Below are 22,227 nucleotides of genomic sequence, written 5' to 3'. Positions count from 1 at the left end.
CTGAACCCTCTCATCTACAGCATGAGGAACCAGGAGCTCAAAGATACAGTATGGAAACTGCTGATTGGGTGTTTATTAGTGGCCCCAGACCGTCTTCCTTTTTCTGCAGGTTATTCCCAGTGTATGTCAGGACAGGCCATCTTGCCTTTCCATATGGCATTTGTCTCTTCAATTTTCCTTTCTGCCCTTGTGATATTGTTGCCTACACAAAAATGCCCTTTTTCATTCCTTCCTGCCTGAGTATCACCCTTTCTGTGTGACCCAGGATTTCCGTAGTCAAGGAGCCAGGATCTCTGTGTATTTTAACCAAATAAATGTTGGTCTGAGACCCATTCTGAGTTGATCAGGAGTGAATGGGAACTGGAGCTGTGGTGGCAGTGCCCAGAGCCCTGCAGCAGCCTGCGATGGGCACTGCCGTGGGACCAGCCCAGCCTAGGCTACTGCGCTGGGCTGGGCTGGGGAGAGGGCAGGGAGGTGGGAGAGCTGGGGGGCAGCTGAGCTGGGCTGGAAGCTTCCCAGTAGAGAGAAACATCCGTGTCGAGCTGGGATATGCGACCGTGCAGAGGGAGGACAGGCACTGCTGGCTTTGGATCGCGTGGCAGAGATCAAAGACAGGCTGGTGCAGGAGGGAGGCAGCTGGGCTGTGCCCTGCTGGCACGGACAGACCAGGAGGGTGGTCCAGGGCCTTTGTACCTGAAGCCTCTCTTGTCAGCCATGTCACAGCCCCTTTTCCGCTCTCAGCTCCTTGTTCCCTCACAAAATACCCCCTCACAGTCCCTGTCCCCTCATGAAGTGTCCTTTAACCCCTCATCCCCTCACAGCCCCTCATCCCCTCACAAAATACCCCCTCACAGCCCCCTCTCCCCTCATGAAGTGTCCTTTAACCCCTCATCTCCTCACAAAATGCCCCTCACAGCCCCTTTTTTCCCCTCACAGCCCCTTTTTCCCCTCACGGCCCCTTTTCCCCTCACAAAACGTCCCCTCACAGCCCCTCTCCCCTCACCGAACACCCCCTCAGCCCTTTTTCCCCTCACAATCCCGCATCCCCTCACCGCCAGACGCCCCCCAGAGCCTCGCACGCCTTCTCCAAACCCCCCTGAGCCCCCCCAGCCCCCCATTTTCCCCAAAATCCAAAAAAATCCCCTCAGACCCCACTCAAATTCCCCCCACCCCCCCCGCACCGGCCGCAGCCTCCGCCGCCATCGCTCCCGCCGGACCGTTTGAAGCCGCGGGGCGGGAGCCAATGGGAGGCCGGCGAGCGCGCATGCGCAGTGCGGGCAGCCCGGCGGGGCAGGACGAAATGGCGTCGGTTGCCTGGCAACGGGGGGAGGGGACAAAATGGCGTCGGTTGCCTGGCAACGGGGGGAGGGGACAAAATGGCGTCGGTTGCCTGGCAACGGGGAGAGGGGACAAAATGGCGGCGGTTGCCTGGCAACGGGGGGAAAAGAGGCGGGAACGGCGGTGGCGGTTACCTGGCAACGGGGGGCGGGGCGAAGGGAAAGGCGCCCAGTTTGTACTGGGAATGGGCCCAGTTTGTACCGGGATGGGGTTGGGGGGCCCAGTTCGAACTGGGATGGGCTCAATTCATACTGGGAAAGGGCTGAGGGTCTCAGTTTGTACTGGGAATGGGCCCAGTTTGTACTGGGATGAGGCTGGGGAGCCCAGTTCATACTGGGAAAGGGCTGCGGGTCCCAGTCTGAGCTGGGGACAATCCCAGTTTGAGCTGGCTTGGAGCTGGGAGCCCTGCTTTGTACTGGGAAAGTTCCCAGTTTGCAGTGGAATGGGCCCAGTTCATACTGGGAAGGGTATGGGGGTCCCACTTTGTACTGGGGTGGGCCCAATTCATACTGGGAAGGGGTTAAGGGTCCCAGTTCATAATGGGAAGGGGCTGGGGGTCCCAGTTTGAGCTGGGAAGTGTAATACACAATAAATGTTTGTTCATTGTCTTTTTTATTATAAAAACAAGGAGTTCCGTTTGAGGAGCTGGAGTTGAGAAAGCTCCCTGCTGAAGTAAGGAGCTGGATAATGCTTGGCTAGACACTATGAAAATTCTTTTGCTTAATGTAACAAAAAAGAGAACCCCCTCCCTTTCTCTCCTTCTGCATCTCAGTTGCCTCTTTTGTTCAAAGACCCTGCTGCAAAGCTCATGTAACCATCTCCTGAGAAGTTGCTAACCTAGCGTATCAACATCCTGCCTTCCTGTCTCACGCTGGGCCAACATGACCAAATAAAAAAAGAAGTTGAACCACAACGCCGAGGAAGACTACGGCCTTCATCTTCACGACCACCAGAGGGACAAAGACGACCCCCTAGCAACAGTGCGCGCAGTCGCAGAATATACCAGGATGTGCTGCATAATCCTGGAATTACCAAGATATAAAAAGGGACCCTAGCGGGGGTGAGGTGCGCGCCGTTGGCGGAGCCGAGACTCCCCGGCTGCCCAGCGCTGTTTTGCTTGATGTTGCTTACTCAATAAATTCCTTTCTATTATTAATGCAATGCTCTCTGAAAATTAATTAAGGGGCAACATATAACAGGAAGGAGGTGGCTCGCGCTAGCTGCAGGTAGTTCAGCGGCTCGACCTTGACGTCATCTGCAAGGAGAAGCAACATCCTCAGTGCCACAGCAAGCCCAAGTTGCTTGCAGCATTCCGAACAAGGGCCTAGAGGAAGGGTCGCTAAGAGAAACAGCTCCAGGGCCACGGGGTCTTCTGGGGGAACTTGAGCTCTTCAAGCTCCAGAAATGACTCTCGGTCTGTCCCATGACAGGTCTGTCATGGGAAAGACTGAGAGTCATTTCTGGAGAGAGAGGAAAAGTTTATCATTTCTGAAAAGTCCAAGGGGTGACAGCAAGTTTGTGTGCCCCAGGTGGTGTTTTGATGACCCGAGGAGATGCTCGGGTTCTCCACTCAGATGTAGGAGTGCGGTGGGGAGATTCTAGGGTGCTCCAGTGAGGTGCTTGTGTGTTCCAGGGAGGTGCTTCTGTGCTGCAGGAGTTGTATGGCAGGGGCAGAAACTTTTGTTAGGAGGGCAGAGGCTTGTGTGCTCCAGGGAGGCTTTTCTTCTGCCCCTGGGATATGCTATGTGCCCCAGGGAGGTGCTTGTGTGCCCTGGGAATATCCTTGGGCTCTCTAGGAAGGTGCTTGATTCCTCTGGGGTCACTTGGAACCTCCGGAGTTGCCTGGGTCCAGCAGAGAACAGGTTGTGTGCTCCAGGGAGTTGCTGGACTGCACTAAGTGTGTTGTTCAGTGCTTTAGGGAGGTTCTTGGTTGTCCCGACAAGATGCTCGTGTTCCACAGGGAAGGGGATGAGTGACCCAGAGGCAGGTGCTGGTTGTCCCCAGGGAGGTGCTTGCCTACCACGGGAAAATGCTTGTACACCCAAGAAGATCCTTTGCTCCTCCAGGACGTTGCGTGATTTACCCAGGGAGGTGTTTCTCTGACCCGGGGCAGGATAGGATTTCTTCATAGAGGTGCTTCATCAATGGAGGGAATTCCTTGGTTCTTGAAAGATCTTCTGGGGTGACCTATGCAGGTGCTTGGGCACCCATGGGGTTATTCTACTGTTCCCCAGGGAGGTGTTTCATTCTTCCAAGGAGGTGCTTGGGTTCTCTATAGAGGTTCCTGGGTTCCTCCAAGAAATGCTTGTATGCCTTTGGGCGATGTCTTAGAGCATCAGCAGGAGATGGGTTCACAGCGGAAATTGTTCAGGTGAACCCACCTAGAGTTGGGATCTCCCGTGAGGTGCTGGAATGCCCTTGGAAGATGCCTGAGAGGGAAAAGGTAGTGCTTAGGTGTCCTGGGGAGATGCTTGTCTACTCCAGCTCAATGCTCACGTGTCCTGCAGGAAGTATTTCTGATTTCAAGAGGTGCCTATATTCCCTGGGGAGATACTTGGGTGCCATGGAGGGTGCTTCAGGAAGATGCTTGTATTCCCAGGGGAGACTTTTACTTTCCCCAGGGACATGTTTGGCTTCTCCAGGGAGTTGCCAGAACGCTCCTTGGAAAAGACGGCTTGATCAGAGGACTTGTGCCGAGGTCCTGCTAGCAAGACTGGTGGTCTGGGGAGATTGTTGGCTGCTCCAGGGAGATGCCTGTGTGCTGCACGGAGAAGCCGGGGCATCCTTGGGATGTGCCCGTGTGCCTAATGGAGATGGTGGTGTGAATCAGGGCAGTGCTTTGCTATGGCGGATGAAGCGACACAAGCAGTCTGGCTGTGCTCTTTATTTTCCATTCAGGGGTGGAAAGCGGGAGAGCTTCCCAGCCCCTTTGCTCAGAGCTCCGCTGCTGCCTTCAGCATTCCCAGCACCTTCCCCTCCGTTGCGGTACCAGCATCTAGCGCTAGGGAGTCAGAAAGAAAAGAGGATGATCAGGTTGTGTACAGGCTGAACGCAGAGAAGTACTGCAGGCTTAGCTCGGGCCGTGCACGTAGGGGTCTGCTTCCCATGAAGCTTCAAGGTTGCCGTCAGCTGCGACAGATGCCTAGTGCCCAAGCTCATCAGCCTGGGGCTGAGGCAGGGGGAGCGGAGGGCCCCGGAATGCCCTCTCTGTCCCAGTGCTGCTCCCACGGGAAGGACGGGCCTTGCAGCAGCGGGAAGCACCATCCCTTTCTGGAGATACTTACCAGGGGAGCCGCTGCTGCTGCTGCTCTTGCCGCAGCCGCTTTTCCTCCGCAGCACTTCTGAACACCCTTTGTTGACTGCGATGCGGCTCCGACCTTTTCAAAACTTGCAGTGCTCGTGGGGAAAGGTGGCTGCAACACCAGGACAAAGGGATCCCTCAGCCTCTGCCAGACACCCCTTCTGCCTCTCCCCTCATCCAGACCCTGCACCCACGCGGTGCCACGTGCACCCACCCTTCCGCCCTGTGATGACTTTTAGGCCTTGGCGGTAACCAAGGTCATGCCCGCTTTAGGAGAAAGCCAAGGGTGTCATAGGCAAGCCCAGGACTCAGGGACCGGGCTGCTGGACATCTCCTGACGTCGCTCAGCAGCTACTCGAGTGCCCCAGCACGTGAACGCAGCCGGCACACACTTACTCAGGCTGGAGGCTCTCCAGCTTGGCTGCCGCTCTCCACTCCTCTTCTGGGGCAGGGATCTGAACCTTCCTCCACCTCCTCACGACCTCCTTGCTCCTGGGCTGGGCTGGGGGATGGGGAATCCAATCATGTTGCCTGGTGACCTGATGCAAGGAGAAGACGCTCTCATCAGACAGGACTGGACACACGGCTGCTGTTTCCCAGAGGACCCCTTGAAAGGACCCTGCAGCAGGACCTGGGAAGCAGGCGACTCGGCACTGCCGGCCCACGTCTGGCTGCTGCTTTGATCCCTCGCTTTCTGCTGACAGCCTCTCCCTCACAGGGAGGAGCAGGCAAAGCCCTGCCCTGCGCCCTGGTGCCCGTCCTGCTCCCACCACCCTGGGACCTGCCCCCCTCGGAGCCCTGGCGGGGAGGATCGCTGCTCTTCTCAGCGGTGTTGGTCATGGCCAGTACCTGAGGTGTCTCTCGGTCCTCCCCCTGAGACCAGGCTCCCCAAGCAGCCATTTCTGCCCGGGCTTGCTTTATTCGCTTTTGGTACAAGGGCCATGAGCTCTTTGTTTGGTCCCACTGCGAGGACAGGTTCCAGACCTCCTGGAGGAAAACAAACAAAAAACACAACGGCAGACAGGATTGGTCTCAGCTGTTGGACCAAAGACCTCTGCCATCAAAGACCCAGAAAGCCCTCATTCCTTTTCCATTGCCCCTGGTCCAAATGAAGCGGCTCATGGCAACACGGGAGGCAGCAAGAGGCAGGGAAGGTGTGCGGGACACCACCTTCCATCTCCCGAGGAAGAGAAGAAGGAGGTAACAAGTGTGAAAATGAACGCATCCCAAGGGTCCGGCTTGGGATCGCTCCACACAAAGAGGCTTTAGTACAGTCCCAAACCGCGTGGTCATTGCAGCAAGGCAGAGCAGGTACCTGCACCAATCTCCGAGAGGCTTCGGGAGTAGGGAGCGCAGTGCTGGTGGACTTGGCTTGAGGAGCTGCTTCCTGCCTGTCTGTCTTCTTTGTCCTGGGGGAGCTGCCTGGACACGGGGGGAGCACACTGCAAACAGACACCGGGAGGCTGCATGAGCCCAGGGGAATTCGGTCTCCAGTCCGCGCTCGCAAGCTGCGTCAGCCTCTGCAGCAGACGGCAGTTCCGCAGCGAATGGGTGTTGGACTGGCCGTGTTCGCTTCAGCAGACACGGAGAGAGCCAACCGCGAAGCAGTGGCACCAGCTGCCTTCAGGAAGGCTCGCGATGCCCGTATCCAGGCCCTCTGTGGTGGCAGAAGGAGAGGAGCAGTGTCTTGTGCAAGGACAGGATCCTAGAGACACCAATACGGCCCAGCCGGGCTTATGGGTGGAAAGCAGATTATCGCTGGGGAGCCAGCAACATCGGAGAACGCCATCAGGCAAGGAGGGCAGGCATGCCACCTCCCTCCCTCGGCACTCTCTTGTGCCTGCCACAAAGTCTGGGATATCGTTTGGAAAGAAACGTTTCCATCTGGTATCACAGCTCCTTAGGCTGGAAGAAGCTGCGGGGCAGCTGGAAGAAACCGCAGGGGACGTTTGCTCCCACAGACAAAGAGATGGACTCTTGCAATGTGGGGGGGCTCCTGAAGGGACAAGAGCTTCTGCAACACGGCTCTGCATCCAGCTCCCCCAAGGATCAGGGCCCTGGTGGAAAATGAAGCTGGCGTGCCAGTCTCAGGCAAACGTGCTGCACGCTTGCCATGCGTGGAGAGAGCGGCCTCCTCCGGGACGGGTGTCAGGAGCCTTTCTGAGTCCCTGCGCCTGGTGGGTCCAAAGGGGACATCTCTCCTGTGTGGCTGCAAGTGGCTCCTTCCTCCTTTCCCCCAAGGGTCTCACCTGGTGGAAGGCTTCTTCTCCAGATCTTGCTGCCTCGTGCCTGGCTCCCAGCTTCTCACCGTGGGGAGGGAAAGCTTCCGCCTCTGCAGCAGCTTGCCAGGATGGCACAATGAAACTAGGAAAGGAGGAAGCTCTTCAGAGCAGCCGCATGGGCACTGCCTTTTAAGCTGGTTGCAGTCAGCCAGCATGGGGCAGGGACCACCCCCAGACAGCACGGACCCTTACCTCCTCTCATCCTGCACTCTCCTGCAGCTTGCTGCTGCGAGGCGAACCACACTTTGGCCTCTGGCCTTGTCCTCACAGTCAGATGAAACCCGGCAAAGAAATGACACGGGCTTGAAGAAGGCTGGCCTCCTACCCGTTGCAGCTTGCTGGCAGTAATCCTCCTGGTGTTGCACGGGACATGGCATCCCTCTTCCGTCACGTTCACGCATGGGGTTTGTTGTCAAGCTTCCCGCAACACCAGAAAAGGTAGCCTAAATTCCCCTCCACATGCAGGCAGTTCTCTCTGAGGGGAATCGCGGCAGCACGGGCACAAGAAGCACAACCGCAATGCCCCTCCTCGCCAGGTGAAGACACTCGTAGCCGAAAGTCAGCATGAGTTAACCAGGACCCAGTCTCTTCAGGATTTAGCCCCGACTGGATGCTGAGCGTGGAGACCCGACCGCGCACGTTCCAAAGGAGGAGGTGGGAAGCCAAGGGCTGCGGAGGAAATGCACTCACCTTGGGAACATCTGGATCGCACGAGCGGTGGTCTCTCCACTCAAGGCAGTCGGGTGTGCCGGCCACATTCTCTGCAAAGAGACACAGACCTGCTGGAGGGTTTCTGAGGCACTTTTCTCAGGGCTCTCATTGACAGGAAGCAGACCTGTCTCCCAAGCCAAAAGAAAGCCTTCTCTCCAAAACCCTCCTCCAAAGCCTCTTCCATCCACCTTTGCTCTGCTCTGGAGGAGCATGGCAGAATATTGAGGCTGTACAGTAACGCTGCCAGGCCTTTTGCAGCGGCCAGCATCCAGACGCTCAGAAGAGCTAATGGAGAAAGCAGCTAATGGGGCAGGCGTGGGGAAAGGCATCTGACTGGCCTGCCGTGTCCAGGCTGGCCAACAGCGGTCGCATTGATCACCCTTCCACAGGATTCCCAAAGAAATTGAAGTAGCCCTCAAAACATCACCAGCTTACACTGTGGAGCATTGCAATGAGGTCCTCAGCGCTCTCCAGACGTTTAACACAGTCCGGATAAAACTTCATGCACAGGAAATCATCCTCGCACGTCAAAACACCGACGTCCCTGAAGGCAAAGGGGACGTGCTCCTTGTTCTTCAGGAGGCAACAGTACAAGATGATGGTCTCTTGCACACACTCCTGCTCCACGTACAGTGGGAAGGAGGTGGCTCGCGCTAGCTGCAGGTAGTTCAGCTGCTCGACCTCGACGTCATCTCCAAGGAGAAGCAACATCCTCAGCGCCACAGCAAGCCCAAGTTGCTTGCAGCATTCCAAACAAGGGCCTAGAGGAAGGGTCGCTAAGAGAAACAGCTCCGGGGCCACGGGGTCTTCTGGGGGAACTCAAGCTCCACCCTGACCGTTGGAGACAATCCTCTGCCTCTCCCAGGCCTTTCCAAAGAGCAGGGAGAACAAATCCTTCCGGACATGGGGCAGGAAGAGGGGGGCTGCTGCCTTCTCACCAGGGAGGATCTCAGGGGGACAGTACATGTCCTCCAGCCACCCCTCATCAACGTCCAGCTGGAAGAAGGGTTTGCGAATCAAGAGCCGCTTTTGCTTGACGTGGAATTGCTCTTGGAGAACAGCAAAGGTCCCGAGTCCCGCAACCTGAACAGCCTGCACACAGAGAAGACAGAAAGGCTGAGGAGGGAGTTCTTGAGAGACGGGAAAAGGGATGACTCTCAGAGCAGGGGGACACTGCTCTGTGCCCTGCCCGCTCCTGAGGGACAATGGGGCAAGGTGGGGCACTTTGGAAAGCTTTGGAGAAGAGCCGCATCCTCCGTTTCTTTCATCACCCCCCTCCCAGGATTTGCCACCATCCCTTGGCTAGGGAAGAGCCCAGAGGTTTCCAGCACACAGCTTAGGCCTGGGACTGATTATCCTAGGCACGGACCCAGGATATTCCCCCATCTCTCTGCTCGCCCTCTCCACTCAGGCCGCAGGGAAGAGTGAAGCCCTAGGGTGTGCCAAACCCCTGAGAAGCAGAGCAGATCTGGCCTTGGTTTCTCTCCCAGCTGGCCAGCAAGCTGCTCCGGGCACCCTGGGCGGTCTCAGTGCTCGGGTAGGGATTGCTCTGCAGGGCCCAGGACACCAGCCCACCTTATCCCGCTTCAGCGCTTCCAGAATTTGCTCGGATACAGCATCCCAGATAGCCTCAGTCTCTGGGAAGCAAGGAAAAGCCAGGTCAGGCTCCAGGCCAGCCAGCTCACCACCTCTTGGCAAGCACCTCACCCAGGCGAGGACACATGCAGGCATACGCGAGCCCCCCTGAAAAACACCATGCGGGCATTCCTGGGACATTCCTGAGAGGCCTGTGGAGCTGCAGGCCACACCAGTCTCTGGGACACCAGAGGTCTTTCCTCCCAGAGCCAGATCCCAAAGAGGCAGCAGCTCCCAGGGAAACCTGGCCCTGGATTGTCCCCATCACGAGGAGGCTGAGCCATGCCCAGAGGAGCCCTGGGGCTGAGGACAGCCCTAGCATCAGGAGCCAGGAGTCCTGGCTGCCACATTGTCCCCTGAGCCCAGCGGGACCCTCAGGCAGGGCTCTTGCAGCAGCCACCAGCTCTGTCCAGCACCGCCACCACCCCCCAGCCCAGGACTTGCAGCTTAGGACAGCTGGCAGCCCCTGGGCCACCCCTTGCGAAGGGGCTCCTGACACCCTTACCTTTGGGGGAGAGATTCAGGAGCACTGGGAACTGGGAAACCATATCAGAGGCGATGGTCACCCTCCAGCAGCCCTCCATCTCGCTTGCTGCTGGCCCTCAGCTCAGGACAAGGGATGCGCGCCCTGGCTCCTCAACCACAGCTCCTCTGCAAGGTGCCCCTGCTCCTCCCTCCGCCCGTCAGCGAGGGTCGCCCAGTGCAAGCTTGCTGCCTGCTGACCCCACTCCTGGCCACAGAAGGACAGCGCTGGGGAGCACCCAAGCAGTGCCCAGCAGGGACCAGGCTGCACCTGGGGACAAAATGGAGATTTCGGGGGGGATATGGGGGAATATGGGGATTTTGGGGGCATATGGGGGCAAAATGGGGATTTTGGGGGGCATATGGGGGCAAAATGGGGATTTTGGGGTGGTCATATGGGGGAATATGGGGATTTGGGGGGGGAATATGTTTTTGGGGGGGGGGTTATGCTTTTTTGGGGGCTATAGTGGGGTCTGGGGGGCATCTGCCTATAGGGGAATGCAGATCTGGAGACTGGGGATGGCACAGGTCGAGAAATGGGGGGACACCGGCACCTGGGGAGGGGAGGTGGACCAAAAGGGGGGCGATTTGAGGGGGGGGAACGGGGCACAAGCCCACCTCCTCGCAGTACACCTCCATGCAGGCCACGCTGAGGCGGCGGCCGGCCCCCACGGCCTGCAGAAGCTCCTCGAGGGCGCGCTGCACCAAGCCGGGCTCCCCTTCACCGCCCAGCATGGTGTGAGTCTTCCCTGGGGGGGGCACGGAGGCACCGTGTCAGCCTTTTGGGGGGTCGCCGCGGCATGGGGAGGGGGCGTCGAGGCTCACCGGAGCCGCTGGGCCCGTAGGCGAGAATGGTGACGTCGCGGCCGGCCAGGAACTGGGCCAGCAGCGGGCGGACGGAGCCCTCGTAGACGGCGGCGGTGGAGCTGGCGGCGGCGTAAACAGCATCGAAGCTGAGGGGAAAAAGGGGTTAAAATGTGAGGGAGGGGGGGAGCACCCATGGGTGCTGCCCGCCATCCCCCTCCCGAGGCTCACCGGTAGCAGGAGGGGGCGTGGGGGGGGTCCTCACGCAGCTGCAGGGTGTGGCAGTCGAGGGGCAGCAGGCAGGGCTCCTCACCGGGGGGGCCGGGGCGCAGGCGGACGCAGACCTGAACCCGCCGGGGGGGTGCTGGGGGGGCATTGGCAGCCGTTGAGGGGGGGCTGGGTGGACGCCGGGTCCTCGCAGCCCCCTGTCACCTAGAAAAGTGTCCCCTCAAAGCCCCCCCGTCCCCTCAAAAAATGTCCCTTCCCTGACTGCTTCCCTAAGGATTTGTCCCCTCGCAGCCCCTTGACACCCCCAAAATGCCCCCTCGCAGCCCCGTCCCCTCAGCCCCTTGTCCCCCTCGCAGCCCCTCACAAAATGTTCCCTCACACACCAGTGCCTCAGGATTTGTCCCCTCACAGCCCCTTTTCCGCTCACAGCTCTGTGTTCCCTCACAAAATACCCCCTCACAGTCCCTGTCCCCTCATGAAGTGTCCCTTAACCCCTCATCCCCTCACAAAATGCCCCCTCACAGCCCCTCATCCCCTCACAAAATATCCCCTCACAGCCCCCTCTCCCCTCACGAAGCGTCCTTTAACCCCTCATCTCCTCACAAAACGTCCCCTCACAGCCTGTTCCCTCACAAAATGCCCCTCACAGCCCCTTTTGCCCCTCACAGCCCCTCTCCCCTCACCGCCAGACGCCCCCCAGAGCCTCGCACCCCTTCTCCAAACCCCCCTGAGCCCCCCCAGCCCCCCATTTTCCCCCAAATCCCCACAGATCCCCTCAGATCCCCCCCCACAAGCCCCCCCCCGCACCAGCCGCAGCCTCCGCCGCCATCGCTCCCGCCGGACAGTTTGAAGCCGCGGGGCGGGAGCCAATGGGAGGCCGGCGCGCGCGCATGCGCAGTGCGGGCAGCCCGGCGGGGCAGGACGAAATGGCGTCGGTTGCCTGGCAACGGGGGGCGGGGCAAAGGGAAAGGCGGCCAGTCTGTACTGGGAATGGGCCCAGTTTGTACTGGGATGGGGCTGGGGGGCCCAGTTCCAACTGGGACGGGCCCAATTCATACTGGGAAAGGGCTGAGGGTCTCAGTTTGTACTGGGATGAGGCTGGGGAGCCCAGTTCATACTGGGAAAGGGCTGGGGGTCCCAGTCTGAGCTGGGGACAATCCCAGTTTGAGCTGGCTTGGAGCTGGGAGCCCTGCTTTGTACTGGGAAAGTTCCCAGTTTGCAGTGGAATGGGCCCAGTTCATACTGGGAAGGGTATGGGGGTCCCACTTTGTACTGGGGTGGGCCCAATTCATACTGGGAAGGGGTTAAGGGTCCCAGTTCATAATGGGAAGGGGCTGGGGGTCCCAGTTTGAGCTGGGAAGTGTAATACACAATAAATGCTTGTTCATTGTCTTTTGTATTATAAAAACAAGGAGCTCCGCTTGAGGAGCGGGAGTTGCAAAAGCTCCCTGCTGAAGTAAGGAGCTGGATAATGCTTGGCTAGACACTATGAAAATTCTTTTGCCTAATGTAACAAAAAAGAGAACCCCCTCCCCTTCTCTCCTTCTGCATCTCAGTTGCCTCTTTTGTTCAAAGACACTGTTGCAAAGTTCATGTAACCATCTCCTGATAAGTTGCTAACCTAGCGTATCAACATCCTGCCTTCCTGTCTCACGCTGGGCCAACATGACCAAATAAAAAAAGAAGTTGAACCACAACGCTGAGGAAGACTACGGCCTTCATCTTCACGACCACCAGAGGGACAAAGACGACCCCCTAGCAACAGTGCGCGCAGTCGCAGAATATACCAGGATGTGCTGCATAATCCTGGAATTACCAAGATATAAAAAGGGACCCTGGCGGGGGTGAGGTGCGCGCCGTTGGCGGAGCCGAGACTCCCCGGCTGCCCAGCGCTGTTTTGCTTGATGTTGCTTACTCAATAAATTCCTTTCTATTATTAATGCAATGCTCTCTGAAAATTAATTAAGGGGCAACATATAACAGGAAGGAGGTGGCTCGCGCTAGCTGCAGGTAGTTCAGCGGCTCGACCTTGACGTCATCTGCAAGGAGAAGCAACATCCTCAGTGCCACAGCAAGCCCAAGTTGCTTGCAGCATTCCGAACAAGGTCCTAGAGGAAGGGTCGCTAAGAGAAACAGCTCCAGGGCCACGGGGTCTTCTGGGGGAACTTGAGCTCTTCAAGCTCCAGAAATGACTCTCGGTCTGTCCCATGACAGGTCTGTCATGGGAAAGACTGAGAGTCATTTCTGGAGAGAGAGGAAAAGTTTATCACTTCTGAAAAATCCAAGGGGTGACAGCAAGTTTGTGTGCCCCAGGTGGTGTTTTGATGACCCGAGGAGACGCTCGGGTTCTCCACTCAGATGTAGGAGTGCGGTGGGGAGATTCTTGGGTGCTCCAGTGAGGTGCTTGGGTGTTCCAGGGAGGTGCTTCTGTGCTGCAGGAGTTGTATGGCAGGGGCAGAAACTTTTGTTAGGAGGGCAGAGGCTTGTGTGCTCCAGGGAGGCTTTTCTTCTGCCCCTGGGATATGCTATGTGCCCCAGGGAGGTGCTTGTGTGCCCTGGGAATATCCTTGGGCTCTCTAGGAAGGTGCTTGATTCCTCTGGGGTCACTTGGAACCTCCGGAGTTGCCTGGGTCCAGCAGAGAGCAGGTTGTGTGCTCCAGGGAGTTGCTGGACTGCACTAAGTGTGTTGTTCAGTGCTTTAGGGAGGTTCTTGGTTGTCCCGACAAGATGCTCGTGTTCCACAGGGAAGGGGATGAGTGACCCAGAGGCAGGTGCTGGTTGTCCCCAGGGAGGTGCTTGCCTACCACGGGAAAATGCTTGTACACCCAAGAAGATCCTTTGCTCCTCCAGGACGTTGCGTGATTTACCCAGGGAGGTTTCTCTGACCCGGGGCAGGATAGGATTTCTTCATAGAGGTGCTTCATCAATGGAGGGAATTCCTTGGTTCTTGAAAGATCTTCTGGGGTGACCTATGCAGGTGCTTGGGCACCCATGGGGTTATTCTACTGTTCCCCAGGGAGGTGTTTCATTCTTCCAAGGAGGTGCTTGGGTTCTCTATAGAGGTTCCTGGGTTCCTCCAAGAAATGCTTGTATGCCTTTGGGCGATGTCTTAGAGCATCAGCAGGAGATGGGTTCACAGCGGAAATTGTTCAGGTGAACCCACCTAGAGTTGGGATCTCCCGTGAGGTGCTGGAATGCCCTTGGAAGATGCCTGAGAGGGAAAAGGTAGTGCTTAGGTGTCCTGGGGAGATGCTTGTCTACTCCAGCTCAATGCTCACGTGTCCTGCAGGAAGTATTTCTGATTTCAAGAGGTGCCTATATTCCCTGGGGAGATACTTGGGTGCCATGGAGGGTGCTTCAGGAAGATGCTTGTATTCCCAGGGGAGACTTTTACTTTCCCCAGGAACATGTTTGGCTTCTCCAGGGAGTTGCCAGAACGCTCCTTGGAAAAGACGGCTTGATCAGAGGACTTGTGCCGAGGTCCTGCTAGCAAGATTGGTGGTCTGGGGAGATTGCTGGGTGCTCCAGGGAGATGCCTGTGTGCTGCACGGAGAAGCCTGGGCATCCTTGGGATGTGCCCGTGTGCCTAATGGAGATGGTGGTGTGAATCAGGGCAGTGCTTTGCTACGGCGGATGAAGCGACACAAGCAGTCTGGCTGTGCTCTTTATTTTCCATTCAGGGGTGGAAAGCGGGAGAGCTTCCCAGCCCCTTTGCTCAGAGCTCCGCTGCTGCCTTCAGCATTCCCAGCACCTTCCCCTCCGTTGCGGTACCAGCATCTAGCGCTAGGGAGTCAGAAAGAAAAGAGGATGATCAGGTTGTGTACAGGCTGAACGCAGAGAAGTACTGCAGGCTTAGCTCGGGCCGTGCACGTAGGGGTCTGCTTCCCATGAAGCTTCAAGGTTGCCGTCAGCTGCGACAGATGCCTAGTGCCCAAGCTCATCAGCCTGGGGCTGAGGCAGGGGGAGCGGAGGGCCCCGGAATGCCCTCTCTGTCCCAGTGCTGCCCCCACGGGAAGGACGGGCCTTGCAGCAGCGGGAAGCACCATCCCTTTCTGGAGATACTTACCAGGGGAGCCGCTGCTGCTCTTGCCGCAGCCGCTTTTCCTCCGCAGCACTTCTGAACACCCTTTGTTGACTGCGATGCGGCTCCGACCTTTTCAAAACTTGCAGTGCTCGTGGGGAAAGGTGGCTGCAACACCAGGACAAAGGGATCCCTCAGCCTCTGCCAGACACCCCTTCTGCCTCTCCCCTCATCCAGACCCTGCACCCACGCGGTGCCACGTGCACCCACCCTTCCGCCCTGTGATGAGTTTTAGGCCTTGGCGGTAACCAAGGTCATGCCCGCTTTAGGAGAAAGCCAAGGGTGTCATAGGCAAGCCCAGGACTCAGGGACCGGGCTGCTGGACATCTCCTGACATCGCTCAGCAGCTACTCGAGTGCCCCAGCACGTGAACGCAGCCGGCACACACTTACTCAGGCTGGAGGCTCTCCAGCTTGGCTGCCGCTCTCCACTCCTCTTCTGCGGCAGGGATCTGAACCTTCCTCCACCTCCTCACGACCTCCTTGCTCCTGGGCTGGGCTGGGGGATGGGGAATCCAATCATGTTGCCTGGTGACCTGATGCAAGGAGAAGACGCTCTCATCAGACAGGACTGGACACACGGCTGCTGTTTCCCAGAGGACCCCTTGAAAGGACCCTGCAGCAGGACCTGGGAAGCAGGCGACTCGGCACTGCCGGCCCACGTCTGGCTGCTGCTTTGATCCCTCGCTTTCTGCTGACAGCCTCTCCCTCACAGGGAGGAGCAGGCAAAGCCCTGCCCTGCGCCCTGGTGCCCGTCCTGCTCCCACCACCCTGGGACCTGCCCCCCTCGGAGCCCTGGCGGGGAGGATCGCTGCTCTTCTCAGCGGTGTTGGTCACGGCCAGTACCTGAGGTGTCTCTCGGTCCTCCCCCTGAGACCAGGCTCCCCAAGCAGCCATTTCTGCCCGGGCTTGCTGTATTCGCTTTTGGTACAAGGGCCATGAGCTCTTTGTTTGGTCCCACTGCGAGGACAGGTTCCAGACCTCCTGGAGGAAAACAAACAAAAAACACAACGGCAGACAGGATTGGTCTCAGCTGTTGGACCAAAGACCTCTGCCATCAAAGACCCAGAAAGCCCTCATTCCTTTTCCATTGCCCCTGGTCCAAATGAAGCGGCTCATGGCAACACGGGAGGCAGCAAGAGGCAGGGAAGGTGTGCGGGACACCACCTTCCATCTCCCGAGGAAGAGAAGAAGGAGGTAACAAGTGTGAAAATGAACGCATCCCAAGGGTCCGGCTTGGGATCGCTCCACACAAAGAGGCTTTAGTACAGTCCCAAACCGCGTGGTCATTGCAGCAAGGCAGAGCAGGTACCTGCACCAATCTCCGAGAGGCTTCGGGAGTAGGGAGCGCAGTGCTGGTGGACTTGGCTTGAGGAGCTGCTTCCTGCCTGTCTGTCTTCTTTGTCCTGGGGGAGCTGCCTGGACACGGGGGGAGCACACTGCAAACAGACACCGGGAGGCTGCATGAGCCCAGGGGAATTCGGTCTCCAGTCCGCGCTCGCAAGCTGCGTCAGCCTCTGCAGCAGACGGCAGTTCCGCAGCGAATGGGTGTTGGACTGGCCGTGTTCGCTTCAGCAGACACGGAGAGAGCCAACCGCGAAGCAGTGGCACCAGCTGCCTTCAGGAAGGCTCGCGATGCCCGTATCCAGGCCCTCTGTGGTGGCAGAAGGAGAGGAGCAGTGTCTTGTGCAAGGACAGGATCCTAGAGACACCAATACGGCCCAGCCGGGCTTATGGGTGGAAAGCAGATTATCGCTGGGGAGCCAGCAACATCGGAGAACGCCATCAGGCAAGGAGGGCAGGCATGCCACCTCCCTCCCTCGGCACTCTCTTGTGCCTGCCACAAAGTCTGGGATATCGTTTGGAAAGAAACGTTTCCATCTGGTATCACAGCTCCTTAGGCTGGAAGAAGCTGCGGGGCAGCTGGAAGAAACCGCAGGGGACGTTTGCTCCCACAGACAAAGAGATGGACTCTTGCAATGTGGGGGGGCTCCTGAAGGGACAAGAGCTTCTGCAACAAGGCTCTGCATCCAGCTCCCCCAAGGATCAGGGCCCTGGTGGAAAATGAAGCTGGCGTGCCAGTCTCAGGCAAACGTGCTGCACGCTTGCCATGCGTGGAGAGAGCGGCCTCCTCCGGGACGGGTGTCAGGAGCCTTTCTGAGTCCCTGCGCCTGGTGGGTCCAAAGGGGACATCTCTCCTGTGTGGCTGCAAGTGGCTCCTTCCTCCTTTCCCCCAAGGGTCTCACCTGGTGGAAGGCTTCTTCTCCAGATCTTGCTGCCTCGTGCCTGGCTCCCAGCTTCTCACCGTGGGGAGGGAAAGCTTCCGCCTCTGCAGCAGCTTGCCAGGATGGCACAATGAAACTAGGAAAGGAGGAAGCTCTTCAGAGCAGCCGCATGGGCACTGCCTTTTAAGCTGGTTGCAGTCAGCCAGCATGGGGCAGGGACCACCCCCAGACAGCACGGACCCTTACCTCCTCTCATCCTGCACTCTCCTGCAGCTTGCTGCTGCGAGGCGAACCACACTTTGGCCTCTGGCCTTGTCCTCACAGTCAGATGAAACCCGGCAAAGAAATGACACGGGCTTGAAGAAGGCTGGCCTCCTACCCGTTGCAGCTTGCTGGCAGTAATCCTCCTGGTGTTGCACGGGACATGGCATCCCTCTTCCGTCACGTTCACGCATGGGGTTTGTTGTCAAGCTTCCCGCAACACCAGAAAAGGTAGCCTAAATTCCCCTCCACATGCAGGCAGTTCTCTCTGAGGGGAATCGCGGCAGCACGGGCACAAGAAGCACAACCGCAGTGCCCCTCCTCGCCAGGTGAAGACACTCGTAGCCGAAAGTCAGCATGAGTTAACCAGGACCCAGTCTCTTCAGGATTTAGCCCCGACTGGATGCTGAGCGTGGAGACCCGACCGCGCACGTTCCAAAGGAGGAGGTGGGAAGCCAAGGGCTGCGGAGGAAATGCACTCACCTTGGGAACATCTGGATCGCACGAGCGGTGGTCTCTCCACTCAAGGCAGTCGGGTGTGCCGGCCACATTCTCTGCAAAGAGACACAGACCTGCTGGAGGGTTTCTGAGGCACTTTTCTCAGGGCTCTCATTGACAGGAAGCAAACCTGTCTCCCAAGCCAAAAGAAAGCCTTCTCTCCAAAACCCTCCTCCAAAGCCTCTTCCATCCACCTTTGCTCTGCTCTGGAGGAGCATGGCAGAATATTGAGGCTGTACAGTAACGCTGCCAGGCCTTTTGCAGCGGCCAGCATCCAGACGCTCAGAAGAGCTAATGGAGAAAGCAGCTAATGGGGCAGGCGTGGGGAAAGGCATCTGACTGGCCTGCCGTGTCCAGGCTGGCCAACAGCGGTCGCATTGATCACCCTTCCACAGGATTCCCAAAGAAATTGAAGTAGCCCTCAAAACATCACCAGCTTACACTGTGGAGCATTGCAATGAGGTCCTCAGCGCTCTCCAGACGTTTAACACAGTCCGGATAAAACTTCATGCACAGGAAATCATCCTCGCACGTCAAAACACCGACGTCCCTGAAGGCAAAGGGGACGTGCTCCTTGTTCTTCAGGAGGCAACAGTACAAGATGATGGTCTCTTGCACACACTCCTGCTCCACGTACAGTGGGAAGGAGGTGGCTCGCGCTAGCTGCAGGTAGTTCAGCGGCTCGACCTCGACGTCATCTCCAAGGAGAAGCAACATCCTCAGCGCCACAGCAAGCCCAAGTTGCTTGCAGCATTCCAAACAAGGGCCTAGAGGAAGGGTCGCTAAGAGAAACAGCTCCGGGGCCACGGGGTCTTCTGGGGGAACTCAAGCTCCACCCTGACCGTTGGAGACAATCCTCTGCCTCTCCCAGGCCTTTCCAAAGAGCAGGGAGAACAAATCCTTCCGGACATGGGGCAGGAAGAGGGGGGCTGCTGCCTTCTCACCAGGGAGGATCTCAGGGGGACAGTACATGTCCTCCAGCCACCCCTCATCAACGTCCAGCTGGAAGAAGGGTTTGCGAATCAAGAGCCGCTTTTGCTTGACGTGGAATTGCTCTTGGAGAACAGCAAAGGTCCCGAGTCCCGCAACCTGAACAGCCTGCACACAGAGAAGACAGAAAGGCTGAGGAGGGAGTTCTTGAGAGACGGGAAAAGGGATGACTCTCAGAGCAGGGGGACACTGCTGTGTGCCCTGCCCGCTCCTGAGGGACAATGGGGCAAGGTGGGGCACTTTGGAAAGCTTTGGAGAAGAGCCGCATCCTCCGTTTCTTTCATCACCCCCCTCCCAGGATTTGCCACCATCCCTTGGCTAGGGAAGAGCCCAGAGGTTTCCAGCACACGGCTGAGGCCTGGGACTGATTATCCTAGGCACGGACCCAGGATATTCCCCCATCTCTCTGCTCGCCCTCTCCACTCAGGCCGCAGGGAAGAGTGAAGCCCTAGGGTGTGCCAAACCCCTGAGAAGCAGAGCAGATCTGGCCTTGGTTTCTCTCCCAGCTGGCCAGCAAGCTGCTCCGGGCACCCTGGGCGGTCTCAGTGCTCGGGTAGGGATTGCTCTGCAGGGCCCAGGACACCAGCCCACCTTATCCCGCTTCAGCGCTTCCAGAATTTGCTCGGATACAGCATCCCAGATAGCCTCAGTCTCTGGGAAGCAAGGAAAAGCCAGGTCAGGCTCCAGGCCAGCCAGCTCACCACCTCTTGGCAAGCACCTCACCCAGGCGAGGACACATGCAGGCATACGCGAGCCCCCCTGAAAAACACCATGCGGGCATTCCTGGGACATTCCTGAGAGGCCTGTGGAGCTGCAGGCCACACCAGTCTCTGGGACACCAGAGGTCTTTCCTCCCAGAGCCAGATCCCAAAGAGGCAGCAGCTCCCAGGGAAACCTGGCCCTGGATTGTCCCCATCACGAGGAGGCTGAGCCATGCCCAGAGGAGCCCTGGGGCTGAGGACAGCCCTAGCATCAGGAGCCAGGAGTCCTGGCTGCCACATTGTCCCCTGAGCCCAGCGGGACCCTCAGGCAGGGCTCTTGCAGCAGCCACCAGCTCTGTCCAGCACCGCCACCACCCCCCAGCCCAGGACTTGCAGCTTAGGACAGCTGGCAGCCCCTGGGCCACCCCTTGCGAAGGGGCTCCTGACACCCTTACCTTTGGGGGAGAGATTCAGGAGCACTGGGAACTGGGAAACCATATCAGAGGCGATGGTCACCCTCCAGCAGCCCTCCATCTCGCTTGCTGCTGGCCCTCAGCTCAGGACAAGGGATGCGCGCCCTGGCTCCTCAACCACAGCTCCTCTGCAAGGTGCCCCTGCTCCTCCCTCCGCCCGTCAGCGAGGGTCGCCCAGTGCAAGCTTGCTGCCTGCTGACCCCACTCCTGGCCACAGAAGGACAGCGCTGGGGAGCACCCAAGCAGTGCCCAGCAGGGACCAGGCTGCACCTGGGGACAAAATGGAGATTTCGGGGGGGATATGGGGGAATATGGGGATTTTGGGGGCATATGGGGGCAAAATGGGGATTTTGGGGTGGTCATATGGGGGAATATGGGGATTTGGGGGGGGAATATGTTTTTGGGGGGGGGATTATGCTTTTTTGGGGGCTATAGTGGGGTCTGGGGGGCATCTGCCTATAGGGGAATGCAGATCTGGAGACTGGGGATGGCACAGGTCGAGAAATGGGGGGACACCGGCACGTGGGGAGGGGAGGTGGACCAAAAGGGGGGCGATTTGAGGGGGGGGAACGGGGCACAAGCCCACCTCCTCGCAGTACACCTCCATGCAGGCCACGCTGAGGCGGCGGCCGGCCCCCACGGCCTGCAGAAGCTCCTCGAGGGCGCGCTGCACCAAGCCGGGCTCCCCTTCACCGCCCAGCATGGTGTGAGTCTTCCCTGGGGGGGGCACGGAGGTACCGTGTCAGCCTTTTGGGGGGTCGCCGCGGCATGGGGAGGGGGCGTCGAGGCTCACCGGAGCCGCTGGGCCCGTAGGCGAGAATGGTGACGTCGCGGCCGGCCAGGAACTGGGCCAGCAGCGGGCGGACGGAGCCCTCGTAGACGGCGGCGGTGGAGCTGGCGGCGGCGTAAACAGCATCGAAGCTGAGGGGAAAAAGGGGTTAAAATGTGAGGGAGGGGGGGAGCACCCATGGGTGCTGCCCGCCATCCCCCTCCCGAGGCTCACCGGTAGCAGGAGGGGGCGTGGGGGGGGTCCTCACGCAGCTGCAGGGTGTGGCAGTCGAGGGGCAGCAGGCAGGGATCCTCACCGGGGGGGCCGGGGCGCAGGCGGACGCAGACCTGAACCCGCCGGGGGGGTGCTGGGGGGGCATTGGCAGCCGTTGAGGGGGGGCTGGGTGGACGCCGGGTCCTCGCAGCCCCCTGTCACCTAGAAAAGTGTCCCCTCAAAGCCCCCCCGTCCCCTCAAAAAATGTCCCTTCCCTGACTGCTTCCCTAAGGATTTGTCCCCTCGCAGCCCCTTGACACCCCCAAAATGCCCCCTCGCAGCCCCGTCCCCTCAGCCCCTTGTCCCCCTCGCAGCCCCTCACAAAATGTTCCCTCACACACCAGTGCCTCAGGATTTGTCCCCTCACAGCCCCTTTTCCGCTCACAGCTCTGTGTTCCCTCACAAAATACCCCCTCACAGTCCCTGTCCCCTCATGAAGTGTCCCTTAACCCCTCATCCCCTCACAAAATGCCCCCTCACAGCCCCTCATCCCCTCACAAAATATCCCCTCACAGCCCCCTCTCCCCTCACGAAGCGTCCTTTAACCCCTCATCTCCTCACAAAACGTCCCCTCACAGCCTGTTCCCTCACAAAATGCCCCTCACAGCCCCTTTTGCCCCTCACAGCCCCTCTCCCCTCACCGCCAGACGCCCCCCAGAGCCTCGCACCCCTTCTCCAAACCCCCCTGAGCCCCCCCAGCCCCCCATTTTCCCCCAAATCCCCACAGATCCCCTCAGATCCCCCCCCACAAGCCCCCCCCGCACCGGCCGCAGCCTCCGCCGCCATCGCTCCCGCCGGACAGTTTGAAGCCGCGGGGCGGGAGCCAATGGGAGGCCGGCGCGCGCGCATGCGCAGTGCGGGCAGCCCGGCGGGGCAGGACGAAATGGCGTCGGTTGCCTGGCAACGGGGGGCGGGGCAAAGGGAAAGGCGGCCAGTCTGTACTGGGAATGGGCCCAGTTTGTACTGGGATGGGGCTGGGGGGCCCAGTTCCAACTGGGACGGGCCCAATTCATACTGGGAAAGGGCTGAGGGTCTCAGTTTGTACTGGGATGAGGCTGGGGAGCCCAGTTCATACTGGGAAAGGGCTGGGGGTCCCAGTCTGAGCTGGGGACAATCCCAGTTTGAGCTGGCTTGGA

General features: G+C 58.9%; 2 protein-coding genes across 4 annotated transcripts; both read right to left on the bottom strand.

The window, feature by feature from the left end:
* Nucleotides 1–1,731: 1,731 nt before the first annotated feature.
* Nucleotides 1,732–12,019, bottom strand: LOC119714824 (coiled-coil domain-containing protein 81-like). Of its 3 annotated transcripts, XM_072029579.1 has the most exons (15): nt 11,629–12,019; nt 10,825–10,957; nt 10,408–10,742; nt 9,773–10,060; nt 9,208–9,269; nt 8,571–8,724; nt 8,068–8,393; nt 7,612–7,682; nt 7,114–7,274; nt 6,889–7,003; nt 5,955–6,081; nt 5,489–5,626; nt 5,036–5,178; nt 4,623–4,751; nt 1,732–4,339 (listed from the first exon to the last, which is right to left on the bottom strand). In XM_072029579.1, exons 4-15 carry the CDS (start codon nt 9,849–9,851, stop codon nt 4,222–4,224), a joined length of 1,623 nt encoding a protein of 540 aa, XP_071885680.1. In that variant the 5' UTR covers nt 9,852–10,060; nt 10,408–10,742; nt 10,825–10,957; nt 11,629–12,019; the 3' UTR covers nt 1,732–4,221. The 3 variants fall into 3 exon arrangements, with proteins under 3 accessions (XP_071885680.1, XP_071885679.1, XP_071885678.1); XM_072029578.1 differs by lacking the exons at nt 10,408–10,742; nt 10,825–10,957; nt 11,629–12,019 and having other exon boundaries at nt 1,733–4,339; nt 9,208–9,375; nt 9,773–9,930; XM_072029577.1 differs by lacking the exons at nt 9,773–10,060; nt 10,408–10,742; nt 10,825–10,957; nt 11,629–12,019 and having other exon boundaries at nt 1,733–4,339; nt 9,208–9,668.
* A 250-nt stretch (nt 12,020–12,269) lies between these two features.
* Nucleotides 12,270–21,543, bottom strand: LOC139999924 (uncharacterized). Its single transcript, XM_072029580.1, has 14 exons — nt 21,053–21,543; nt 20,843–20,970; nt 20,636–20,766; nt 20,032–20,319; nt 19,467–19,634; nt 18,327–18,983; nt 17,871–17,941; nt 17,373–17,533; nt 17,148–17,262; nt 16,214–16,340; nt 15,748–15,885; nt 15,295–15,437; nt 14,888–15,010; nt 12,270–14,604 (listed from the first exon to the last, which is right to left on the bottom strand). Exons 6-14 carry the CDS (start codon nt 18,600–18,602, stop codon nt 14,487–14,489), a joined length of 1,272 nt encoding a protein of 423 aa, XP_071885681.1. The 5' UTR covers nt 18,603–18,983; nt 19,467–19,634; nt 20,032–20,319; nt 20,636–20,766; nt 20,843–20,970; nt 21,053–21,543; the 3' UTR covers nt 12,270–14,486.
* Nucleotides 21,544–22,227: the final 684 nt, after the last annotated feature.

This window comes from Anas platyrhynchos, chromosome 30 (assembly GCF_047663525.1).
Source record: "Anas platyrhynchos isolate ZD024472 breed Pekin duck chromosome 30, IASCAAS_PekinDuck_T2T, whole genome shotgun sequence".
Taxonomy (NCBI): domain Eukaryota; kingdom Metazoa; phylum Chordata; class Aves; order Anseriformes; family Anatidae; genus Anas; species Anas platyrhynchos.
This window is presented reverse-complemented; position numbering and strand designations above follow the sequence as displayed.

What these genes read in the sequence shown, in the direction of transcription:
- LOC139999924 (XM_072029580.1), bottom strand. Translation starts at nt 18,602, where the DNA reads ATGTTGCTTCTCCTTGGAGATGACGTCGAGGTCGAGCCGCTGAACTAC. An exon ending in CCTCTCGGAGATTGGTGCAG is followed by an intron (nt 15,886 to 16,213) that starts GTACCTGCTCTG and finishes GTTTTCCTCCAG; the next exon opens with GAGGTCTGGAACCTGTCCTC. An exon ending in GAGCAGCAGCGGCTCCCCTG is followed by an intron (nt 14,605 to 14,887) that starts GTAAGTATCTCC and finishes CTGACTCCCTAG; the next exon opens with CGCTAGATGCTGGTACCGCA.
- LOC119714824 (XM_072029577.1), bottom strand. Translation starts at nt 9,408, where the DNA reads ATGTCCCAGGAATGCCCGCATGGTGTTTTTCAGGGGGGCTCGCGTATG. An exon ending in TCATTGCAATGCTCCACAGT is followed by an intron (nt 7,683 to 8,067) that starts GTAAGCTGGTGA and finishes GTCTCTTTGCAG; the next exon opens with AGAATGTGGCCGGCACACCC. An exon ending in CAGCAGCAGCGGCTCCCCTG is followed by an intron (nt 4,340 to 4,622) that starts GTAAGTATCTCC and finishes CTGACTCCCTAG; the next exon opens with CGCTAGATGCTGGTACCGCA.